The 20,846-nt window shown below is 41.9% G+C and overlaps 1 protein-coding gene and 1 long non-coding RNA gene across 6 annotated transcripts in view; one reads left to right on the forward strand and one right to left on the reverse strand.

The window, feature by feature from the left end:
• Positions 1 to 17,949, reverse strand: part of LOC116668927 — a 121,776-nt gene extending 103,827 nt beyond the window's left edge. Inside the window, exon 1 of the long non-coding RNA XR_004326219.1 lies at positions 17,865 to 17,949. This is a non-coding gene — a long non-coding RNA (uncharacterized LOC116668927). The remainder of the gene's footprint in view (positions 1 to 17,864) is intronic.
• Positions 1 to 20,577, forward strand: part of LCLAT1 (lysocardiolipin acyltransferase 1) — a 162,812-nt gene extending 142,235 nt beyond the window's left edge. For 2 of the 5 annotated variants that reach the window (XM_032497294.1, XM_014557944.2), the window contains one exon: positions 16,546 to 20,577. In XM_032497294.1, the coding sequence (XP_032353185.1) occupies positions 16,546 to 17,048 (503 nt within the window). In that variant the 3' untranslated portion in view covers positions 17,049 to 20,577. The remainder of the gene's footprint in view (positions 1 to 16,545) is intronic. The other 3 variants (XM_032497295.1, XM_014557946.2, XM_006183163.3) reach the window with 3 other exon arrangements.
• Positions 20,578 to 20,846: the final 269 nt, after the last annotated feature.

The raw sequence follows: 20,846 nt of genomic DNA on the forward strand, positions 1-20,846 counted from the left end.
GAAACGTTCCATCATCTCAGGTTGCCCAGTATTCAGGAAGAATACCGGAGCTTTAACAGTAATATCGCAGTGACTGCACAAATAGAGGCTGAGAATGGCAGAACTGCAGCCTGTCTGAGGGCTAACCAAGAACGTCTGATCCCACAGAACAGAGGCATAAATTCCTGTCTGCCCCCCCTCCTATGGTCTGGAGGACCATTAATCACAATTAAATTCCAACGACAGTCTCACAGTGCCCCTTTCTACTGCAGGCTATTAGCAAAGGCTCGGTTCTCAGGTGCGCTTCCAAGCAAAACTGCACCACAGAGGGAAGCTCAGCTCAGTTTCCCTTTTTCTGTTCATTCAATTTATTCAGCAAACAGATATTTATTGAAGAAGCACTGGGGATACGCCAGTGAGTAAAAGAGACAAAAATTACTACCCTGTGGCACTTCCATTTTAGCAGGAAGAAAACAGGCAATAAACAAGGAAGTGAAAAATATATTATGACCCATGGTAAGGCCTGTAGAGAAAAGTAAATCAGAGAAGAGGACAGCCTGCCGCTTTAAATAGGGTCCTTGGAGCCTCCCTGGACAGGTGAGTGTGGGGAAGAAGATCTCAGGCAGAAGAACAGCTCAGGTGCTGGAATGGGAGTGTGCCGAGTGCATTCAGAAGAGAACACAGAACTCGGTGTGGTGGGGAGCAGCGTGGGCCAGGCGGGCCGTAGAGCATGAGGGCTGCAAGGTAGTGGGTTGCTGGGTGGTGTGGGCCTTGTGGGTCATCGCACAGGTTTTGGCGTTCTGAGTGAGATGGGGTGAGGAGACCAAGGTGGTTCATGACTAGTGACTGACATCCTGAAAGGATTACTCTGGCTGCTGTGTAGAACCTGTAGGAGGGAGGGTGGTCAAACAGGGAAACCAATTAGAAAGATATTTGCAGTCATCCAGGGGAGAGGTGGTGGTCTGAGGTAAAGTTAGTGGGGTGGCAAGAACTGGCTAGACTCTGGATCTGTTTTAAGGTGGAATCAATAGAACGCGGTGATGGAATGGAGCATGAGAGGGGACAAGGGTGACGGCACGGTTCTTGGCCCGAACTGGAGTCAGAGACTGTGGGAAGCACAAGTTTTGGGGGAAAGACCAGGAAAGAGTTTGGTTGAGGCCATGTTAAACTTGAAATTTAATTAGACATCCAAGGGGAGATATGATTAGTAGTCAAATATGTGAGTCTGCAAGGGAGAGGGGCAGGCTGGGGATACAGATGTGGGGGGCATCAGCACATATTTGGCATTTAAAGCTTTAAGGCTAGAAGAGCTCATCTAGGAAATGCATGCAGATAAAGAGTAAAATCAAGCCTTGAGGTGCTCCAGTACTTAGAGATCAGCTCGCACAGGAGACATGGCAGTGGCCAGAGAGGCTGGAAAAGCACCAAGAGTAACATGGGCAGGAAACGAGGTAAAATCATTTTTCAAGGAGGGAGGGAGCTGTTGGATTTGGCTTTATGAAGGTCATTGATGACCTTGATGAGAATAGTCTTGATAGAGTAGTGAGGGCGTTGCTTGATGGGCACGGGTTCAAGAGAGATAAGAGAGGACTGAAGATGACTGTAGACATAAGATGCTGAGCTGAGTGGGTGAGAGAGAAATGATTGGGAGCTGGGAGGATGCGGGGCAGGAGGGAGTGGTGGGAGGGATCGTAAGCACGCTGACAGGCGAGATAGGAGTGACCGGTTACACGGGAAACTGCTGGAGAAGTACCATCGAGTAGACAAGACAGAGCACACAGGCGGAGGGACTGGCCCTAAACACGAGTATGGACAGACCGTCCATATAGAGAAGAGAAGGCGAGTGTGCGCACTTCCATGCAAGTAAGTAGGGAGGTGGGGTGGTAAGACCTTGTAGAAGTTTCTTACGATTTATTTTCTCAGAGAAATAGGATGAAAATGAAGGTTGATAAGGAAGTAGTGGAGGTGTGAAAAAAAGAAGAACAAAGGCATGAAATAATCAAATCTGGGTGGTTGGGACACAGAATAGACTAAAGAAATATGTGTGATTACCAAGCAATACTGAAGGCCCACTTTTGGCTAATAATCAGAAATTTACCAAGGACTCCCACTAGCCTCCATTCGCAGCTAAAAACTCAAACACGCCCAACAGAACAGGTATCCATATCCAATAGGCTCAAGTGAGTTTCTGGGCTGGGGGAGGCAACAAATAAAACCTCCAGCAGTCGGAGGGGTTATGTCAGTGGTGCCCTGAAGGGGGGATACAGAACCTCAGGAACTGGGCATTCAAATTCAGTTTCATTTGTTTGCTTTATGGAGGTATGGTGGAGAATTTTTACCAGGAAAAGGTAGATTATACATCAGAAGGGCTAAGTCACATTTTTTTGTGGTTCTGTCTAAAGATGAGTTGAATGGTTAAGACTTCTTGAAATCTATTCATATCGGAGTATAATCCGTCAGTTGATCAGTTTGTGTAAAGTACTGAAATGAGACTCTTCCCTGTTGGGTAAAGGGGGCAAGGGCACTAGATTACAGAGCAGGAGCCTCTGGACCCTCAGAGGGAGAGGAGTGACCACCTCCCTGTCAGCCTGCCTCCCAGTTCTGCCCAGGCCCGGCCTCATCTACAGCCATGATGCCTGAGTCATTCAAAGCTAGCAAGGTAATTTTGACCCAAGTGTCACACCTTCTGTCCTGCTGAGAGTCCCAGTGCTGAGTAGCTGTGGTTTGTGATGAGATTGTTGTTTTGTTTCGGGTGGTAGTAGAGCAAGTATTTGGCAGGGGGAGGTTACAGTGGGTGTCAAACTGGTTCCCAAATGTTTTATAACTTTCTATGTCATAGTGTTGATTAAAACCAGAAATATATCCCAAAAAATCTGAACTATTAAACAGATTAGATTCTATTCTGCTGTTGTAATATTGACGGGTACAAGGATGTGTGTGTGTATGTTTGATAAACCTGAGGCCCTGCCACCATTGTGGTAACCCAATAAATCAGATACGTGCTTCTAAAATATTGATCTCAAGACACATTGTCTCCCACCTGCCTTGTTACCGTGATTCTTTGTCAATCCTAATTGAATTATTTGTAACTGCTTCAGAAGTATGTTGATTCAGCCTTTTTCCTTTCTAGATAGTGGCAAGAAAACCTTTTAGATATTGTGACCCTGAAAGAAATTAGGGATGGTAGAAATTTTAAAATGTCAGGTTACACTTGGAATAATCCCTTAATTACAGAATTATATTGTGTATTAGCCAAGAAAGTTAAAAATAGTGTAAAACAGTAACACAAAGCTTATGGGCATGTTAATGTTTATTTGAATGAATAGGAAACTGTTCTGTTTCAAATAAAATGCTAATACAAAAAAAATCACTAAAACTCAGTGCATGTGAATGGATTTGTTTCAAACTTTAAATACTGTGTTTTCTAACATTTTAGTGTAACAAGAATCCAACCAGCCTAAATAAAGGCTCTATTGTGACTATATATAGCAGGTATTACAGATTTGTTATATTATCACTTTAAATATTTTTGAAGCACATATTTGAGAAGCTTTAAAAAATAACTTTTAGAGGTAAAATTTATTTGCTGTAAGTTTTTAAGTGTTTGCACATTTGCACATTTTAAGTGTGCACATAGATGCATTTTGATAAATGCATAGTCAACATGACTACCATCATAGTCAAAATATAAAGCACTCCCTCACCCCTGAAAGTTCCCTCATATGCCCTCCTCTGTGCAATCAAATGTCTCCCCTGAACCTCAGTCCCTAGAAACTGCTGATCTACTGTCTGTCACTGTAGTTTGGCCTTTGCTAGATTTTCTTAAAAGATTGAAGTATAGTTGATTTACAGTGTTTCAGGTGTTCAGCAAAGTGATTCGGTTATACATATATATTCTTTTAAAATTTCTTTTCCATTATAGGTTATTACAAGATACTGTGCTATACAGTAGGTCCTTGTTGCTTACCTATTTTATATATAGCAGCATGTTATCTGTTAATTCCAAATTCCTAATTTATCCCTCCCCCACCCTTGCCCTTTGGTAACCATAAGTTTGTTTTCTACGTCTGTGAGTCTATTTCTTTTTAAAAATAAGTTCATTTGTATCATTTTTTTTAGATTCCATATATAAGTGATATTATGATATTTGTCTTTCTCTGTCTGACTTACTTCACTTAGTATGATAATCTCTAGGTCCATCCATGTTGCTGCAAATGGCATTATTTCATTCTTTTTATGGCTGAGTAATATTCCATTGTACATAAATAACACATCTTCTTTAGCCATTCATCTGTTGATGGACACTTAGGTTGCCTCCATGTCTTGACTATTGTAAATAATGCTGCTATAAACATTGGGGTGCATGTGTCTTTTTGAATTAGAGTTTTCAGCTGATTTTTGCCTTCTTCCTTTTAAACTTTTTCTTCTCAATCCTAGTCATTTTGTTCCCTCTTGGTGTCCCCACAGTTATCAGAAATCCTATCCAGCAAGATCTCTCTCTAGCCCAAAGCAGGGAATAAACTCTTTTCAATACCCTAATCAAATCTCCCACTATGTGAGGACAGCCATGGCAGTTACTGTTTAATTAAGTCAGTCAGTATATAATGTGAATTAGAGCAAACTGTTTTCACCTTAAATAAATTTTAAAACAATTTTAATAGGCAACATTCATTGATCACTTACTAGGATGATCTCAGATAATCCTCCAAAGGTGTGTGTTTCCAAGGCCACATGTAAGCAGGGAGTGGAATTAGACAAAGAACCCACAGTCTTATCTGATTCTAAGAACCCAGCTCTTAAATGCAATGCCCCATGGCCTCCTCTGCTTAGAACCATCCCTGTAACCTCATGTTCCCTAAAGTGTGGCCCTCCAGCCCTCTCTGTCAGATCAGAATCTCCTGGAGTGCCTGCTAAAATATGGATTCCTTGATCTCACCCATACATGCTAGGTTCACAGTCTGACTAAGGAACAGATCTCTGCAGTTTGCAGGAACTGCCCTAAAACAGCAGCCCCGCATTCCCTGTGAGCACCTCTAGTCAACCTGTTCAGATACAGTTAGAGAATCAAATCTTTGTTCCCCACACAGCTGTCCCTAACAGTTTGGTGACCTCGCTCTTTATTCTCAAAATGCCACTTGGTAACTCAAAACTACAATAAAACTCTAGAAGAAATGTCCGTCCCCAAAATAAAGACTGTAAAAGAAGCAATCCTTGACATTCAGTATTTCTTAATGTATATTGTATTGGTTTCCTAGGCTGCGATTAAAAATCACCACAAACTTGCAATCTTCTCCAGCATCTTTACTTGACCATCTACCTTCCCTCTGTCTCTGTGTGTCCCTTTTCTGTTTTATAAGGACATTTCCCCTGACACTTAAGGCCCGCCTTAATCCAGTGTGATCTCATCTCAGTCTTTACCTTAATTACATCTGTGAAGACCTTATATTCTGAAGTTTTGGTGGAAGTGAATTTTGGGGGAGACGCCATTCAACCCACTACATACACTTATTCACGTCCCTATTTTGTTTAATTTCAGGATCAGTAGCTATTATCCAGATGTTAACTCCTCATATGTTTCTGAATGTAAATGGAAAGTTCAGTTATTACTCTAATGACTGTTTTTATGCGAATTCATAGGATCTGATCCCAAGATGGAAGCACTTTTCTCCCTCTACTCCCTGTCTCCTAATGAGTATTTCCAAAGAAAGTATCCACTCTTTAATTCTTAGTTTACCTCATTGGTCCCCCAATCCTGATTCCATCCCTCTGCTGCTCACAGGTAGCAGTTATTTACTAAACAGTTGGACTAGATCATCAGCCCTGACCTCTGCTTTCTGATGAAACTCAACAAAGTTTACTAGAAAATGGATGCATCCTTAATATCTCCTGCCGCCCTCTAGTCTCCATCAATACTGTGGGGAGTATTGCTTTGAGAAGTTTGTCAAAACTGAGAAATTTTGGATTGATGTTTAGGAAGTATTTAGAAGAGGCTTTGACCCTGTCTACTAGGGAATAAAATATACAAGAAGAACATTGTTACATAGAACTTTCCCTCCCTTGTATCAGCAGTCGATTCTAGAGTCCTCTCCGTGCAAGAAAATGAATTTTCTGCCTGGAAGAGCATACAGTAGGCCACAGGTGTTTAAAAAGTCTAAGTCTGTGAATGTAGATACCTGTGTGGTATTCTGGTCACTTATGAAGCTGTAGACTGCTTGGGTTAGTTTCCAGTTTGGTGTAATGTTAGCATCTGTCTTTGAGCTTTATCCTCAAATAGTTTAAAAAAAAAGAAAAGAAAAAAGAAAAAGTACAAAAACGAAAGAAAATACTAAAAGAAAAAAACAGGAAAATATAACCTCTTCCAGTCAGAAGGATCAAAATGGTGTACAACATGGTTATTAGCATGTCTGCGCCATTCTTTGAAATGCATCTTTCTCAACTACGTAGAGCCCATTTTCTTTTCCTCATTTTTTTTTTTTAAACTTCAAACGATACTCTATAATAAATACTCTAAGAATAAAGCCTCCTGTTCCTTTGCCATCCTGGAAGAACCTGAGACTTTCATTCTTCTGTGGAGCTACACACAGCCTGCTTCTTTATCCTTTCAATAGAAAAGAAGTTACAGTCCCATCACACCACCCCGTCTTCCCAGCAGTGGCACCCTTTGCAGAAGACCTGCATTTGTGAATTCAGTGTTTGAAGTTTTGAATATTCCCTGTATTGATCCATTTTCTTTACTTCTACCACCACCTCACTTTGTACTTTACCTGACAGGACTTATTAACACAAAGGACAAAGATAAGGAAGAATGAATTATGACTGTTTCTACTAAAGAATACAAAGGCCAGAAAATATATTCCCTGGTGTAATTTTTAATTTGATCATTTGGGGGAACAGAGGATGAGCAGATGGTGGTGGAGGGAAGAAGTAGGAAACATATCCTTCAGAACAGACATATCTTCTGCTCAGAAATATCTCCCCACGTGCCCTCCATCAGCCAGGGGTTCTTTTTGGATTAATAAGCCCCTCCTGCAGGATGCATACAGCGGTGGTTGGATCAGTCCTGGTTGGTCAAGAAAACCTTGCTGTAGTAAGATCCTCAGTCCCCAGTCAGGCTGAGGTCAGGTTTACTGAGTGGGAATTCTGATTTCTGTGTGTTTGGAAGCAAGGTAAGTTAATTCTTGGGTCACCTACAGAGAAGGCTAGCAAGCAGGTGTGGTACAAGCCTAAGGCAATTTGACAGCCACCCTGAGACCCATCAGTGTGGCTCCCAGTGCAGAGCCCAGGGCCAGAGTGGTCAAGCTGTCATCTGCACTCAGAGACATTTCCCTTCTACTCTGTCTTCTACTTCCTCTTGAAGACAACAACTGGCCCCCCACCCCATTAATAATACCTCATCCCCGGCCAGGCTGACTTTTCCTCTCAGGGAAGAAAATGACTGAATTTCAGAGAACTCTCTCTGTTATATTCAAAACCACATATGCAGTAAAGATATAGGGAGGGCAGTAACATTAGGCTTTGATTTAGGGGCATATGTTTTACAAGTTTAAGCTGTATTATTACCATAAATTTTTTAGATTTACAAGATTATGACTTAGACACTCCGCTGTAGTTAAGATAGCTGCCACAAAGTGGATGGTAGGGCCTACCTTGTGATCTGGTGGACCAATTAAGCTGAATTCAGGAGTGGATAACAAATTTACATAATATCCAATAATTTATACTTTGTATAAGACTATAGCAAATCTCTTAAGCAGAATATAGGCATGATATACTTAAAAGATGAGAATAAAATAGTGCAAGATTAAAAGAAACCTGAAAAACACCAAGATCTGTCATTTGCATAGAACTGATATCCTTACTAATAAGCACAGTAGACTGCCTTACAGACTGGCTGACAGACCGACACCTTTTGTTTCTTCTAGCCTTCCAAGGAGAGCGTCATTCCCAGGCTACAGATGGGGAGCCTGAGGCCCACGGAGGTTAAATAACTTGCTCAAGGTCACATGGCTAATAAGTCACTGTGCCTGGATACAAACCAGGTCAGCCAGACTCTATAGTCCCTGTTCTAAATCTGCAGTTCTTAGAGCAGCATAGTGGAAAGGCTCTGGAGTCAGAGACAACTGATTGCTAACTGTGATCTTCAGCAAGTGACAACTTCTCTTTGCCTCAGTTTCTACAACTGCAGAAGAGGGATACTGTCACACAGGTGGTTAAATATCTAAAAGTGATTGTGTCCTGATAAGCTCCACCTGGGGGATCTTCCTTGTGTTCACCAGAGTACCCCAGCTATGTCTGACATAGCAAGTGCATGCTTAATAGAGAACTTGTTGAATTAAGAATGCCTGGCACTTAGTAGGCTACTTGGTAATACTCAAGAGCATCTTTAGTCACCTTCAGTCCTAACCTCTGATCAGGGGGACAGTCACAATGTGTTGTCTCCGACCTTAATTCAAAGACTAGCGAATCAGAGTATGCAGATGCCCACACTTCTCATCTTTTAATCCCGTATTGATTCATGTCCAGGGGTTTTAGAACATCTAAACAAATTTGTTTAATCCAACAGTAACATAAATTATATTTTGTTATTGTTCTTGTTTTTCACATTGAAAGTTACTTTCTTTGAATAGGGAAAAAAAAGCTAGATTATAAGATTAAATTTTAAAGAGTCTTTCACTTTGTTGAAAAATAAAATATACCAGTCTAGGGGCAGGGAAGACAAAAATAGGAATCCAAAGTTTTAACAGAAAAAGAAATGAACAATGAACTTGTATAGACATAGACACACAGATACGCCATGTACACATGTATTGGAAAGATGCTCATAAATAAAGGTAAGTGATAATGGATTTGTAAAAATATTTGCAGCAAAGAATATAGACAGAGGACTAATAATCTATAATAAAGAAAGAGCTTTGCAAACTGACTAGAAAGAGACAACTCATAGGAACTGGATAAAGAACGTGAAGCTGCATTCACAGCAGCAAATCCAACAAAATAAACTCACTAGTGGTCAGGGAAGCACCAGTGGCCAAATGACAAAGTTAATGTAAAAGATTTACAACATATGTGATAGAGGGTAAATATCTTTACTATATAAAGACCTACAAATTCATAAGATGACAAATAACTGAATTTTCAAAATATGCAGGGATATTCCCATTGTGTATATCCAATGAACTTGTTTTATCTGGTCAAAGACATACTAATTAAAACAAAAATGACACACTTCGGCAACCTTCTAAAAATTACAGTCCCAAGCATTAGTAAAAGTGGGTAAAAGAAAGCACCAGCATAACTTCTTGCTTTTTTTTTTTTTAATTGACCTTTCTGGGGAGGATCAGTTTCCCGTACGTAGCAAAGGCCTATTAAGGAGTTCATATTCTTTGATCCAGCAGTTCAACTTACTGGAATTTATCCTAGAAAATCCTTATTATTAGTTACAAAGGTATCAATTTAAATGTTATATGGAAACAACTATCTGAAAAAAGAATTTTTTAAATGTGTGTGTATTTATATTACATGTATAACAATATGTACAAAATCAAATGTGCATCCATAAAATTGTATTTTAGAAAATCTTTAATGACATGAATGGGAAATGCATGAAAAAACAAGTTATAAAACAGTGGGTACAGTACGGTCCTATTTTTGAAAGTTTATAGATCTCTTTTCTCAAGGCTATATGTTTTACAAGTGTGTGTGTGTGTGTGTGCGTGTGTGTGTATCTGGCCTCAGCAGATACATACTGTTATTCAGGTCTTGCCTTTGTTGATCTATTATTCCAATATTGTCAAATTATGGAAAACGTCGACATGTTTTTATTCTGTCTAGAAAATGAAACTTGTTTTGAAGATCCAGAGAACCAATGCTCATAAGAGAGATACTTGTAACTGAAAATATTCGTGCATTTACACAAAACACAAAAAGTTCAACAGAATTAGGGTAGGAATGTGAAAATATTTGTCCCTGAAATTATCTAAGAGCCAAATTTGAGCCGGATAAGCAAGATTGTTCACAAGGATACCATTTTTAGTTTGACCTTTCAGCTGAATGTTGATCTTTAAGCCCAGGATGGTTCTTTCTTTGAAAAAGAGTAGGCACTAACTTTGACTTATTTAAAAAAAAAAAAAAAAAAGTTGGGGCAGAAGGCACAAATCATCAGCTTCTAATTCTGAAAGCCAGCTGAGGATTTAATACCTGTGCTTAGCTTAAAATGTCTAAGGCATGAGTTAGTAGGGATGGAGGGGCATATGTATTAGGAGATAAACTGGGACCTACCCCTAAGCCAAGGTCAATCCCCTGAACTTAGGCTTTGCTTCTGTACCAGGGAGAGGGTGGACAGCGTGTTAGACCATAGACCTCAGTGTCACTGCAACGACTTGGTACCTGTCCCAAAGGAAGAGGAAATCAGAGAAGGAAGGAAACACTGGGTAGCAGCCTAAACCTAACCTCCCTCCAGGTGCTGCAGGTGATCGTCCCACCTGGAAGAGTAACACCAACAAGAGTCCAGGCACACCCCTCAGACCATGCACTTCTTAAGCATTTCCTTCTCCCAAGCGATCTTCACAAAACCCTACAGGGTAGGGACTGTTTAATCTACGTTTACAGATGAAGCTTATAGTGAACACGCAAAGTCAAAGAGCTGATAAGAGGCAGGGCCGGAAGCAGGCTGACTCTATTTTCTGTTCCATAAGTATCCAACTTATACAGAAGGAAAAATAATGTACCTAGTAGGAAACAGTAATATTTCCTCTAACAGAAAAAAACGCACTGTTTGAGCCTTAATACCAGTTGATTTTGTGGTTCATGCATGTCCTGTTACTTTGAAGCTGAAAGGTGTCTTGTTATTTTTAGTCTAAATATATCCAAATCTGTCCACTCAAAGCTGTTCTTTCAAAGTGTCCTGACAGTGCCAATTTGTCAGGCTTATTATTAGCCATGTACTATTAAATGTCAGCGTCAAAGCGGCACAGTGAATGTTTAGTTACTAAATCCAACTTTTACTCTCTTGGGGTATTTTTTCCTTTTTTCAATCTGAAGAATAGTGCACAAAACCAACGACCTCAGCATTTTCCTTTAACACAGACACATCTCAGGTGACACGCTGCTTTATCTAAAACCCCCTAATGTATATAGTTAGATTTATGGATTTAGATCTGGCTAATAGAAAATAAACTTAAATGTAATTTTTAAAAATCAGATGTTAAAATGAATCCAAAATAAATTATATTTTTGCATATTCTGCACACAATTGATTATGGAATGGGGAAAGAAAAGATATTTCAGTCATTATCAACTCCTTTAACAGATCACTTTGGGTTAAGAAGAAATGAAAAAGCTTCATTTCTAGTATTCTGCCACTGAACTATGTAATTGGATCAGGGCAAACCAGGATTTCTTCACTTGGTTTCACCTTAAACATCCGTGTGTGAAGTCTTGGCTATCCCCCATTCTGGGAGAGGTTTTCACAGGGAGTAGGGCTCTCTTAACAATCACGCGCTCAGCCTGATCGCTGGGCGACGCTCCCTTCTGCACGTTACATCTGTCACGTCTTTTAAACTTCTGTTGGTTAAACATAACTAAAGTGTTAATAATTCCCTCAGCCTCAGGCTGAGACTAAAAATTAAGATCTGAAATATTAAGCAAGTGCTTTCCCTGTTCTTCCAGGGAACAAATATCTCTGGGCCTAAGTGAGTGTGGCTGTTCTAACAGAAGGGGAGCTTTATAGAATAATAGTGAAGTATCCGAAGCAGAATAGACTTCATTTTCTCCAAGGCCCTTGTAGGCAGATGACAAGTGGTTAGTTAGCATCTAGATTTGTAATTTAAACTATCTGCACAGAAATGCAATCTTTTAAAAATGGCTTTTACTGATGACAGCCATCTTAATCTGCATATTTTAAAGTCTGTTATTTTCATACCACAAAATTTTAAGACAGTAAAACTTTGTAATTGCAGGAATTTATCTTTTCTTAATCTGTTATATTATTACTTTAGCCCTATTGTAAGTTGGTAAATGAAATGAAGGGACATCTCAACTTTTGAATATTCATTCCATTATTTTCACTTACTTATGAACTAAGCCGTGCAAGCCTGGTGACCCCTGACCTGGTACCTCCTGGGAGGAAGCCAGCTTGGCTGGCAGGAAGGGCTCCCCTGGGCTAGAGGCCTCAGGGCCGAGGAGGTCTCAGTGGGATGCTGTGAAAAGTAAGCTCTTTTATTAGCAGTTAAGAGTTGTATGTGGCTTTGTGTTGTCTAGAGACATTCGCTAACTATAAAGCTTAAAAACTATCAAGACACTGCCAGGTGTAAAAGTCTTTGTCCATTTTCCCCTCTTGCCTTTCTGAGCCTCTGATGTTAAGGACCCAGCTCCGGGAAATGAGTGACAAGGTGTAAGCTGTGTTTCTTCTCCTCTCTAGTTCTCCCTTTTTCACTTTACTGTCTTTATTTTCTAACATTACAACGTTGCTCTTGTTTATAAGTATAAAATAGGTAGTATTTTAAGTATGTTGCGTTTTATCATTCCAAATTTCTAAATTCCAAACAAGCAATTTAATAGAAACTTTTGGAATATTGCCTTTTGGACAGTGATGACCAACACCCCTGCCCACAATTGTTGTAATCCTTTCAGAACCAAGAATTCATGGAACCAAGTTGAAAAAAACCCAGTGGAGCAAGTTAGTCTCATTAACTGAATGTAGAAATCGTAGTAGATGCTAACCTTAAGAACTTTTTGTTTGCTAGTACTATGCAAAGAGCTTTACGTACATTAGTTCACTGAATTGTAATAACAACCCCATGTAGAAGGCATTATACTTCCCTCCTGTGTTTTTAGATGAGAAGATAGTACATCATAAATATTGGTCAAATAAGCATTTCTGGAACCTCCTTAAGTGCAGGGTGTTGCTAGGTACTAAGGTGAAGAGGCAAGGACATGGTTCCCAGGATGCTTTGGGTTACATGGTCCAGGACGGCAGGTGAGTGTCGGATGAGCACACCGGCACACATGCCTGCAGCACTCACCGGAGGCCGGGCCACGCGGCCTGGACGCTTACAGAAAACTCTTCTTAGAACCCTTAGGATCTAAGCTGGTCTTTGAAGAGAGTTAAGATAAAACATTTCAGGGAAAGAGGTGAAATATTTAAGGCAGAGGAATGTTCTTGTCCATTTTGTGAAATTATAGTTTGAATGTTTGTCTTGAGTGGAAAACACAAGGTCTGGAATTGGGGTCTTCAGGGCCCAGGTGAGTAGTGCCCTGGGCAGTGGGACAGAGAGGATATTTCAGTGCAGTATTTCCCCTACTAACCATGCTGGCATCTATGGACTAACAGAAGCTCAACTTAGATAGGTGAGAACCTAACATGCTGATATGATTTGACAGTAAGAACAGCCGCAGCTAACATTTATTGAGCACTTACTATGTATCAGATCTTGTTTTGTGAATTTACACATATTATCTCATTTAATCCTCATAGCAACCCTGTGGGATAGTTTATGGATGCAGGAACTAGTAAGCCACAGAGAGGTTAAGGGAGTCATTCACTTAGTAAGAAACAGAGCTAGAATTTGAACCCAGGCAGTCTGTTTCCACAGCCCTCATGCTCTGCACTGGATGGAGTCAATCTAGAATTTTTCACTTAGGAACATCTCTGTCTCAAAACTTGCTATTTACATATTAAACAGACACACACGTGCGTGCACACACCACCCCTTCCTTGTCAAGAAGAATGCAGAAAGGGGCAGTTTAGTTTCTTACTAGTATGGTAAGATTTTGCTGCTGATTTGTAACAATCCACTGCTGTGTTTGCTGGATGAGCATTAAGAACCTCCTGCAGGAGGAAGGCTGGGCTAGCTGAGCAGCTCTTCAAGATAAGCTGCAGAAAGAGGAACAGAGGGATTGGACAGACAGGAAGAAAGATGGTGGCGTTGCGTGGGGAAGGAGCCTGTCTCCAACTGCTCCCGTGAGGCCGATGAGGCCAGTAACTCTGACTGAGGAGATGGGTGTAGGCAGAAGGTGGAAGCAGAAATGTTGACTGCAGAGGAGGTTTAAAAGCAAATGAAATGTGAACTTGGTTCTGAGTCAGCGATTAAATGGCACGAGTGACAAGAGGTGAAGACATCTCATTTCCTTCGTTAAGAGAGAAAGTGGCGAACGGGAGGGTGTGAGGTGAACAACTGAACAAGGATTATGGCTGCAGTCTGTGAGCATTCGTGAACAGGTTCTGAGGTCTGCAGTGGAGGGTGCACTAAAATGCCAAACTAGCTCGTCAAGGAAAAGTTTGATCTCTAATGGAGCAGGCTAGTCATGATGAATGCTAAACTGACAAAAGGTTGCTGAGTTTTAATGCAAGTGAGTTAACAAGTAAGACATGTTATATTACCGTCTTAGTTGATGGGTGTGTCATGCTGAGTGTTCCAGTGTCTGATACTTGCTCAGACAGCCCGCCTTCCAGTGTGCACATTCCCACCACAGCATACCAGGCAGTGGTCAACCAGCCTTTTCTCAAAGGGTGACTAGGTTACCTCTTGACAGCTATTAAAGGCTTTTTCCCTGTGGCTTATAACCACTGGACCCAGTTCTCTCCTCTGCAGCCGCACAGACCCAGCCTCATCTCTCTTCTGGGCCTTCAGATACAAGTGCTTGTGAGCCAGCCTGTCATGGCCCCTCCACTCTCATGTCCAGAGTTTACAGCATCCCTAAAGGACTGTCCCTCCAGTTTTAAATGTAAACCTTGCTGATACGAGTATTCTCATTTTTTATAACATAGCTCTTTTTAAGGGCTGAGTACTTTATAAGACAATTTTGAAACCAAATTGAAACGTGGTCTTTACCCTAAAGGAAATCACAGAATACAGGAGATCGACAATAAAAACAGAAGACTTAAACTGTCTTTTTTTAAAAATGAGTACAACCTAACAGGAAGAGTAAACAAGGTGAGGTAAGGTGGGACGTTGCTTCATACGTGTTATTAATATCGAGGTGAAATTTGGAGATGCATAGGTCTTAAGTGTACAATTAGACGTAATCCACACCCTCATGAAGATAGAGAACGTTCCTGCCACCCAGAAAATTTCCTCATGGGAAAGGTAGCCTTCCAACCAGTTCCCACCCCCACAGGCAACAGCTGTTCCGATATCCGTCCCCACAGATCCATTTTGCCTACATCATTCAGTTCTGTAATGCGTCAAAGTTCACATCAAAGTCTTTCGCCAAAGATAAAGTGATGCGGAAGCAAGCATTCAGAGACTATGCACCAATATGCTGTGTGCCCTTGGGCAAAAAACTCAACCTCTCTGGGCCTCGTAACAGTTTGATAGGTGATCCTTATGATTCCTTGAAGATCACACCTCCACATACTTTTCTAACCTCAAAGACCCTGCCATGCATTCAAGAGCCATGAGCCAGAAACTAACCTGGGCTCATTCCACCCTCTCCAGTTGACCGCTCTACCACGTCATTTCTTCCTTGTCATCTTTTTGGACATGTCACGACTTCCTTTAGTCCCTACCTCCTCTTTATTTCCTTTCTTGCCTTGTAATAACCGTCAAGTTACTCTTCTGGCCTCTCTTGCCCCAGGTCCTCTCCAAACTATTCTTGTTACTGCCCCCACAGTAGTTCTTGCTAAAATGAAACATACTCTGGTCCCTTTTGCTTAAAATCCTTAAGTGGTTCTCCGCCATTTAAGGTGCTTCTGTACCGCCCACAGAGTTCAGGTTCTGGAGTTTGACCATGAGGGCCTTTACCCTTTACCCAAGGCCTCCAGCCTACTTGCGCCCTCAGCCCTCCATGCTCTCCTGGTGGCTTCGCTCTCCCTCTGCTCCCCCCGCCGCCGGCTCCCTCCCCCTTCCTTCACCTCCCTTCCTCCATGTGAAGGTTAGGTGCCTGTCTGCCTGATTCTCCTGTGAACTCCTGAGAGAGGTTAGGGGCCATGTTTTATTCACTTCTCTATCTCCAGCATCCGGAATAGGACTTTGCTGAAAACACTTAACCCCAAAGTAATTAACCATGAGATCTGTAAGGATGATAGTATAACGGGTCAGCGTCTTCCTCAGGCTTCAAATTGATGTTTCTAAAAATAATCACATGGAAGTTCTTATATGTGTCTGACCACTTTATCAGGTCTAATTCTAAGTTTTTCTTTCCAGTAGCGTTCATGGTAATATTGGGTTAAAGGTGAGAAAGTTTTTATTTGGCAAGAAGGGTATATTTATTAGTTGGAGGTCTCAAAGCAGTGAGTCCTGTTAGTGTAAAAGAGCTCGTCTGTGCTCGAATTCCTGTCTCAAATCTGACTTAATGTGCTTATTCATTTAGTTCTAGAATGGCAGATTACTCTATGAATGAAGATAATTCCTTTCCAAAGGTCTTTGTGGTAATTAGCAAGCAGATAAAAAACTAAAAATGACTGGTAAATATTGACCCAGGCGCCCAGGAACACGAGTATTTATAGCCCTTGTTGTTCATCTTGGTTCACTGTGTCCTGATTTTTTCCTGCCTTGCAGTGTGAATCAGCATTGCTGCGCAGATGATCATTACTCAGTCTGTATTTTTATCTTTTCCAAAACCTAGGTAAGAACCTCGATGCTGTCCACGACATCACGGTGGCCTACCCCCACAACATTCCTCAGACAGAGAGCCACCTCCTCCACGGGGACTTCCCCAAGGAGATCCACTTCCACGTCCACCGCTACCCCATAGACACCCTCCCCACATCCAAGGAGGACCTGGAGCTCTGGTGCCACAGGCGGTGGGAGGAGAAGGAAGAGAGGCTGCGCTCCTTCTACCAGGGGGAGAGGAATTTTTACTTTACTGGACAGACTGTAATCCCGCCTTGCAAGTCTGAGCTCAGGGTCCTCGTGGTCAAACTGCTGTCTCTAGTGTACTGGACCCTGTTCAGCCCTGCAATGTGCCTGCTCATCTACTCGTACAGTCTTGTCCAGTGGTATTTTATAATCATCATTGTCATCTTCGTGCTGCAGGAGAGACTATTTGGTGGACTGGAAATCATGGAACTTGCATGTTACCGTTTTTTACACAAACAGTCACATTCAAATGCAAAGAAAAATGCGTAAGATTGTCAAGCTCAGAGTGTAAAAACCTGGGGATATTTTCAAAATGTTCTAGTAAGCCTTTGTAAACTGAGATGCATTTTTGCATGACTATGTCAAATATTTCTTACTACCATCATTGTTTGTTAAAGATATTTTGCATTTAGTTTTGTGGAAAAATATTGCTACACACACAATTTTTCTTTTTAATCTCTGAATGTAATTTCAACACTGTAGCAGGAAGGGATCACCGTGAAATAACTCGGGCCAGAATGTTATTAAACAATCACCAGGCTGTTAGCAGACGAGATACATCCGAGATTTTCTTAAAGACCCAACTCCTTCTTCCACACAAATCCCACATTCAGGAGGCAGAGCTGGGGCTCTTATGTGCCGGCCCAGATCCAGCACTGGCACTGACTGCGGAGGCGAGGGCCCCTACCCCTGGCTCCCTCCCTCGCCATGGGCCCCGCACAACCTTCTTTGCCGATCAACCCCTCGCATCCCTCCATCAGGCCAGAAAACGAAACCCCTTCTTCTTAACCTGAGCGGACATCTTGGTAGGAAGCCCTTCATCATTCATAAAATCTTGGCATTAGCCTTGCAATGACCAGACGTCCGAAGACCACCAGTGCCCTTTTCTCACGTTGAAAATAAGACCTGGACGTGTCTCAGGGAGCAACCACTTAGAAACCTTAGTCTGAATTTTTAAAGCTAGAAATTCCTACCGTTTAGTTCCTCACTTCCGCGTAACCTCACCTGCTGAGTGCTGGTTTCTTTATAGCTTGTCAGCAGGTGTAGCCTTTTTGCATTAAAAAGGGTATAAATCAAGTCACTTACCTTTTTAAATGAAAGTGTAGAAAAACGTTGTTGCCGTCACAAACTCTTTTGAAGTTGTGTCTTGGTTGAAATATTTCTTTAAAACCTGCCACAAAAAAGGAAGGTTACTATATCTTCTACATGCACATGGGTGTCTTAACATCTGCCTTTAAAACAACAAGATTGCTTGCCGACAGGACAGTCACGGTTTAGCCTAAATTATTCAACCCCTGTAGCCTTGACACATCTTTCTGAGAACCAAAATGGTCACACAAAAATGAATCCTTTTATAGTGACAGTGAGGGCTTGCTTGCCCTCTCTCTGTCTCTCTTTTAGTCCCAGGTTTCCTCCTTCGGGAGTAAAAGTTAAGCCCACTTTTGACCAATTGTGCGCCTAAATATTCTTGTCATTTGGAGTCAATGGAAAATCCAACAAACCAATAGCACTAGTCTCCTTTTCAGGTGAAAGAAACGTGTGGTCACTTCTTCACCCCACTGGAGGCTTTTTTGTCGTACTGGGGGTGCCGGTCAGAGCAGCAGAAAATAGGGGGCAGTTAAAAGTTTTTAGCTGTTAAGCAAAAAAAAAAAAAAAACACCTTACTTCGGCCTTGCACCAGCCTCAAAAGCCATTTATTGCTTTGTGTCCTCTTTTGGCGTGAGTGCCTTCTCCTTGACTACATCTCGTCTTTGATGGAAGGCGACTTCCAGCCAACAGCTGGCGCGGGCATTGCTGGGAGAGGCAGGCACGCTGGGAGCAGGACACCAGAGCAGGTTCTCAGGGAGCCGGGCGGCCCTGCTCTGTGGACATACCCCTGTTCCGGGAAGAATACTAACTAGTGCCTCTCCTGAAACCCACCACCCTGTATTTAACTCCTCCCTCACGGCTGTTTTTAATCCTGCCAGGATCTACTAATTAGTAATTACGCACATCTGCTCCAAACCTAGCTGTTTTTAAGGTGGTTTCTTTTTAACCTTTTTTTCCCCTTAATAAAAGAAGTTTACAGTTTAGGCTTCTCTCAGACTTCTTTTGGTTATATTTGGAAACAAGAACTAGTTAACAGTCAGGATTGTGTTTGTCCTGGGTGAGAGGGAAGCGCTGTGTTTTCTGCCCCGCAGGTGTTCGTAGTGTAGCCGCCCTTCCTCCCAACTTCTTGTGGCTCCTCCTTCAAGGTCTAATTGCCTTTAATGGCGTGTCCTCTTTAACCCTCTGAAACCTGTAAAAGGGGAACTCTTTTTTTTCCTTTTTAAAACATGTTTTCTTTTGATCGTGAAAAACATGTTTAAGATTAAATGCAAACTCCTTTTACCTACCCAGAATTCGTAAGCACTGAAACTGGCAAATATAGACACTGTATTTGCTCTAAGAATCAGAAATACTAACTTCAAAAAGAAAAAACTTGCTGGCGGGTGGGATTTGGGTTTGTTTGCAGTAAGGCTTCTTTTAAAATTGTAATTATTTGTGTCTCCTACACAACTTTTCCTTCGCTTAGTCAAAAAAATTAAAGACATATACAGTTCATGACTTGGAATCTAGAAATTGATAAGAAAGTGTCAAGCAGAGGTTAACGCAGCTTCAGTATTGCGATTGGCCCCGGGAGTGGTCTGCTCCCCACCTTCCCACTTGACTCCCGAGTCACGCTGGACTCGCAAACACTGCTTGTCTGGCTGCATCAACACTCACCTCCTACTTAACGCCCTTTCAGTGCATTGAAAGCAAACTCAGTGGACTTTGACATGTTAGCAGGGCTGTCTGTCCGATTGTTACATCTTACGGTTCGGACACATTTTAAATAAAACCAGTGTGGTTTACATGGGACATGAACCATTATACTTGAAATAGCAACCTCCAGGGAAGGGTGCCGATTAGGTCACAAGTCTTTCCAGCTGCATCTGTGATGGAACAAGCCCAGGTACTTGTAAAATTCAGCAGAAGCACATGGTAAGAGACTGAAAAAATGAAAGTTAGGACCCTTAGTTGAAAACTCCTGATAAAACCCTTCCTTGTTTGCGGTGCTGCTAGAGCACAGGTGAGGGTGAGATCCCGGCTCCCACTCGTGTCCCTGCGGGTTGGTTACCCCGCAGCCCACAGCAGACGTCGGCCGTGGTGGCCGAGACCGAATTCCCCAGGAGGGAGGTGGCCCCGTCTCACCCGGACTTCAAGCTCTGGCCCGACCACGATGCCCTCGTGCACTTTTATAACAGAGACTGGTGGAGGGAGACTCTTGGTATCAAGTTGTTTACATTTCTTTATATAAATGATGTGCTTTCAGTGCCTTAGTTACGGGTTCTTTTCTTTTTCTCGTTCCAAGAATTGTGCAATGCGTCTCTTAGGTAAAAGTCTCTTTTTGCTATTCGCTAGGAGACAAACAGCTCATAAAGCACTGGTCACTGTGGTAAACCCTACGTTGTGATGACATGGGGAAGGGAGCCTGCTGCTGCCGCGGCGGTTGCCTCAGAGCTGTTCCTCATGCTGTAGGAAACGAAAACGGTCTTGTCAGCTGGCGAGCTTCAGATTAGATACGGCCCTAAAGTTGTCTTGTGCCGACCTTAAATTCTTATTTCAGAAGAGAGTCTTGGTTTGGGTAATTCATTTTTTAAAAGATCATTATGTACAAAACACTAAGTTTTAAAAATAACTCACGGAACGGCCTTAGTTTTCGGTGTCCACTGGTATGTTTGCGAGTCGCGTCTCTGTAGTACCGATCCCAGAATAAAGTGGAGAGAATTAAACAGTTTACACGTGTGTTGCTTCTGTTTTCCCAGGAGTGGCTGGGCGCCACTTTGCCCACACTGTTATATCCTTATGACGTGTCGTACTGAGGAAGAGCTGACCAGTTAGGATTCTGTCACAGATGTTTTTAAAAAAAAATGCCACAACAAAAAGGGAGTGTGCTGTTTTCATCACTGAAAAAGTCCAGGGGCCGCAGCTGAATTCAGGGCTCACTGACTGTCTTCAGAACTTGATTTTTCTCCATCTCTCAGTTCAGCCTCAGGACAATGTGCT

This window comes from Camelus ferus, chromosome 15 (genome assembly GCF_009834535.1).
Source record: "Camelus ferus isolate YT-003-E chromosome 15, BCGSAC_Cfer_1.0, whole genome shotgun sequence".
NCBI lineage: Eukaryota > Metazoa > Chordata > Mammalia > Artiodactyla > Camelidae > Camelus > Camelus ferus.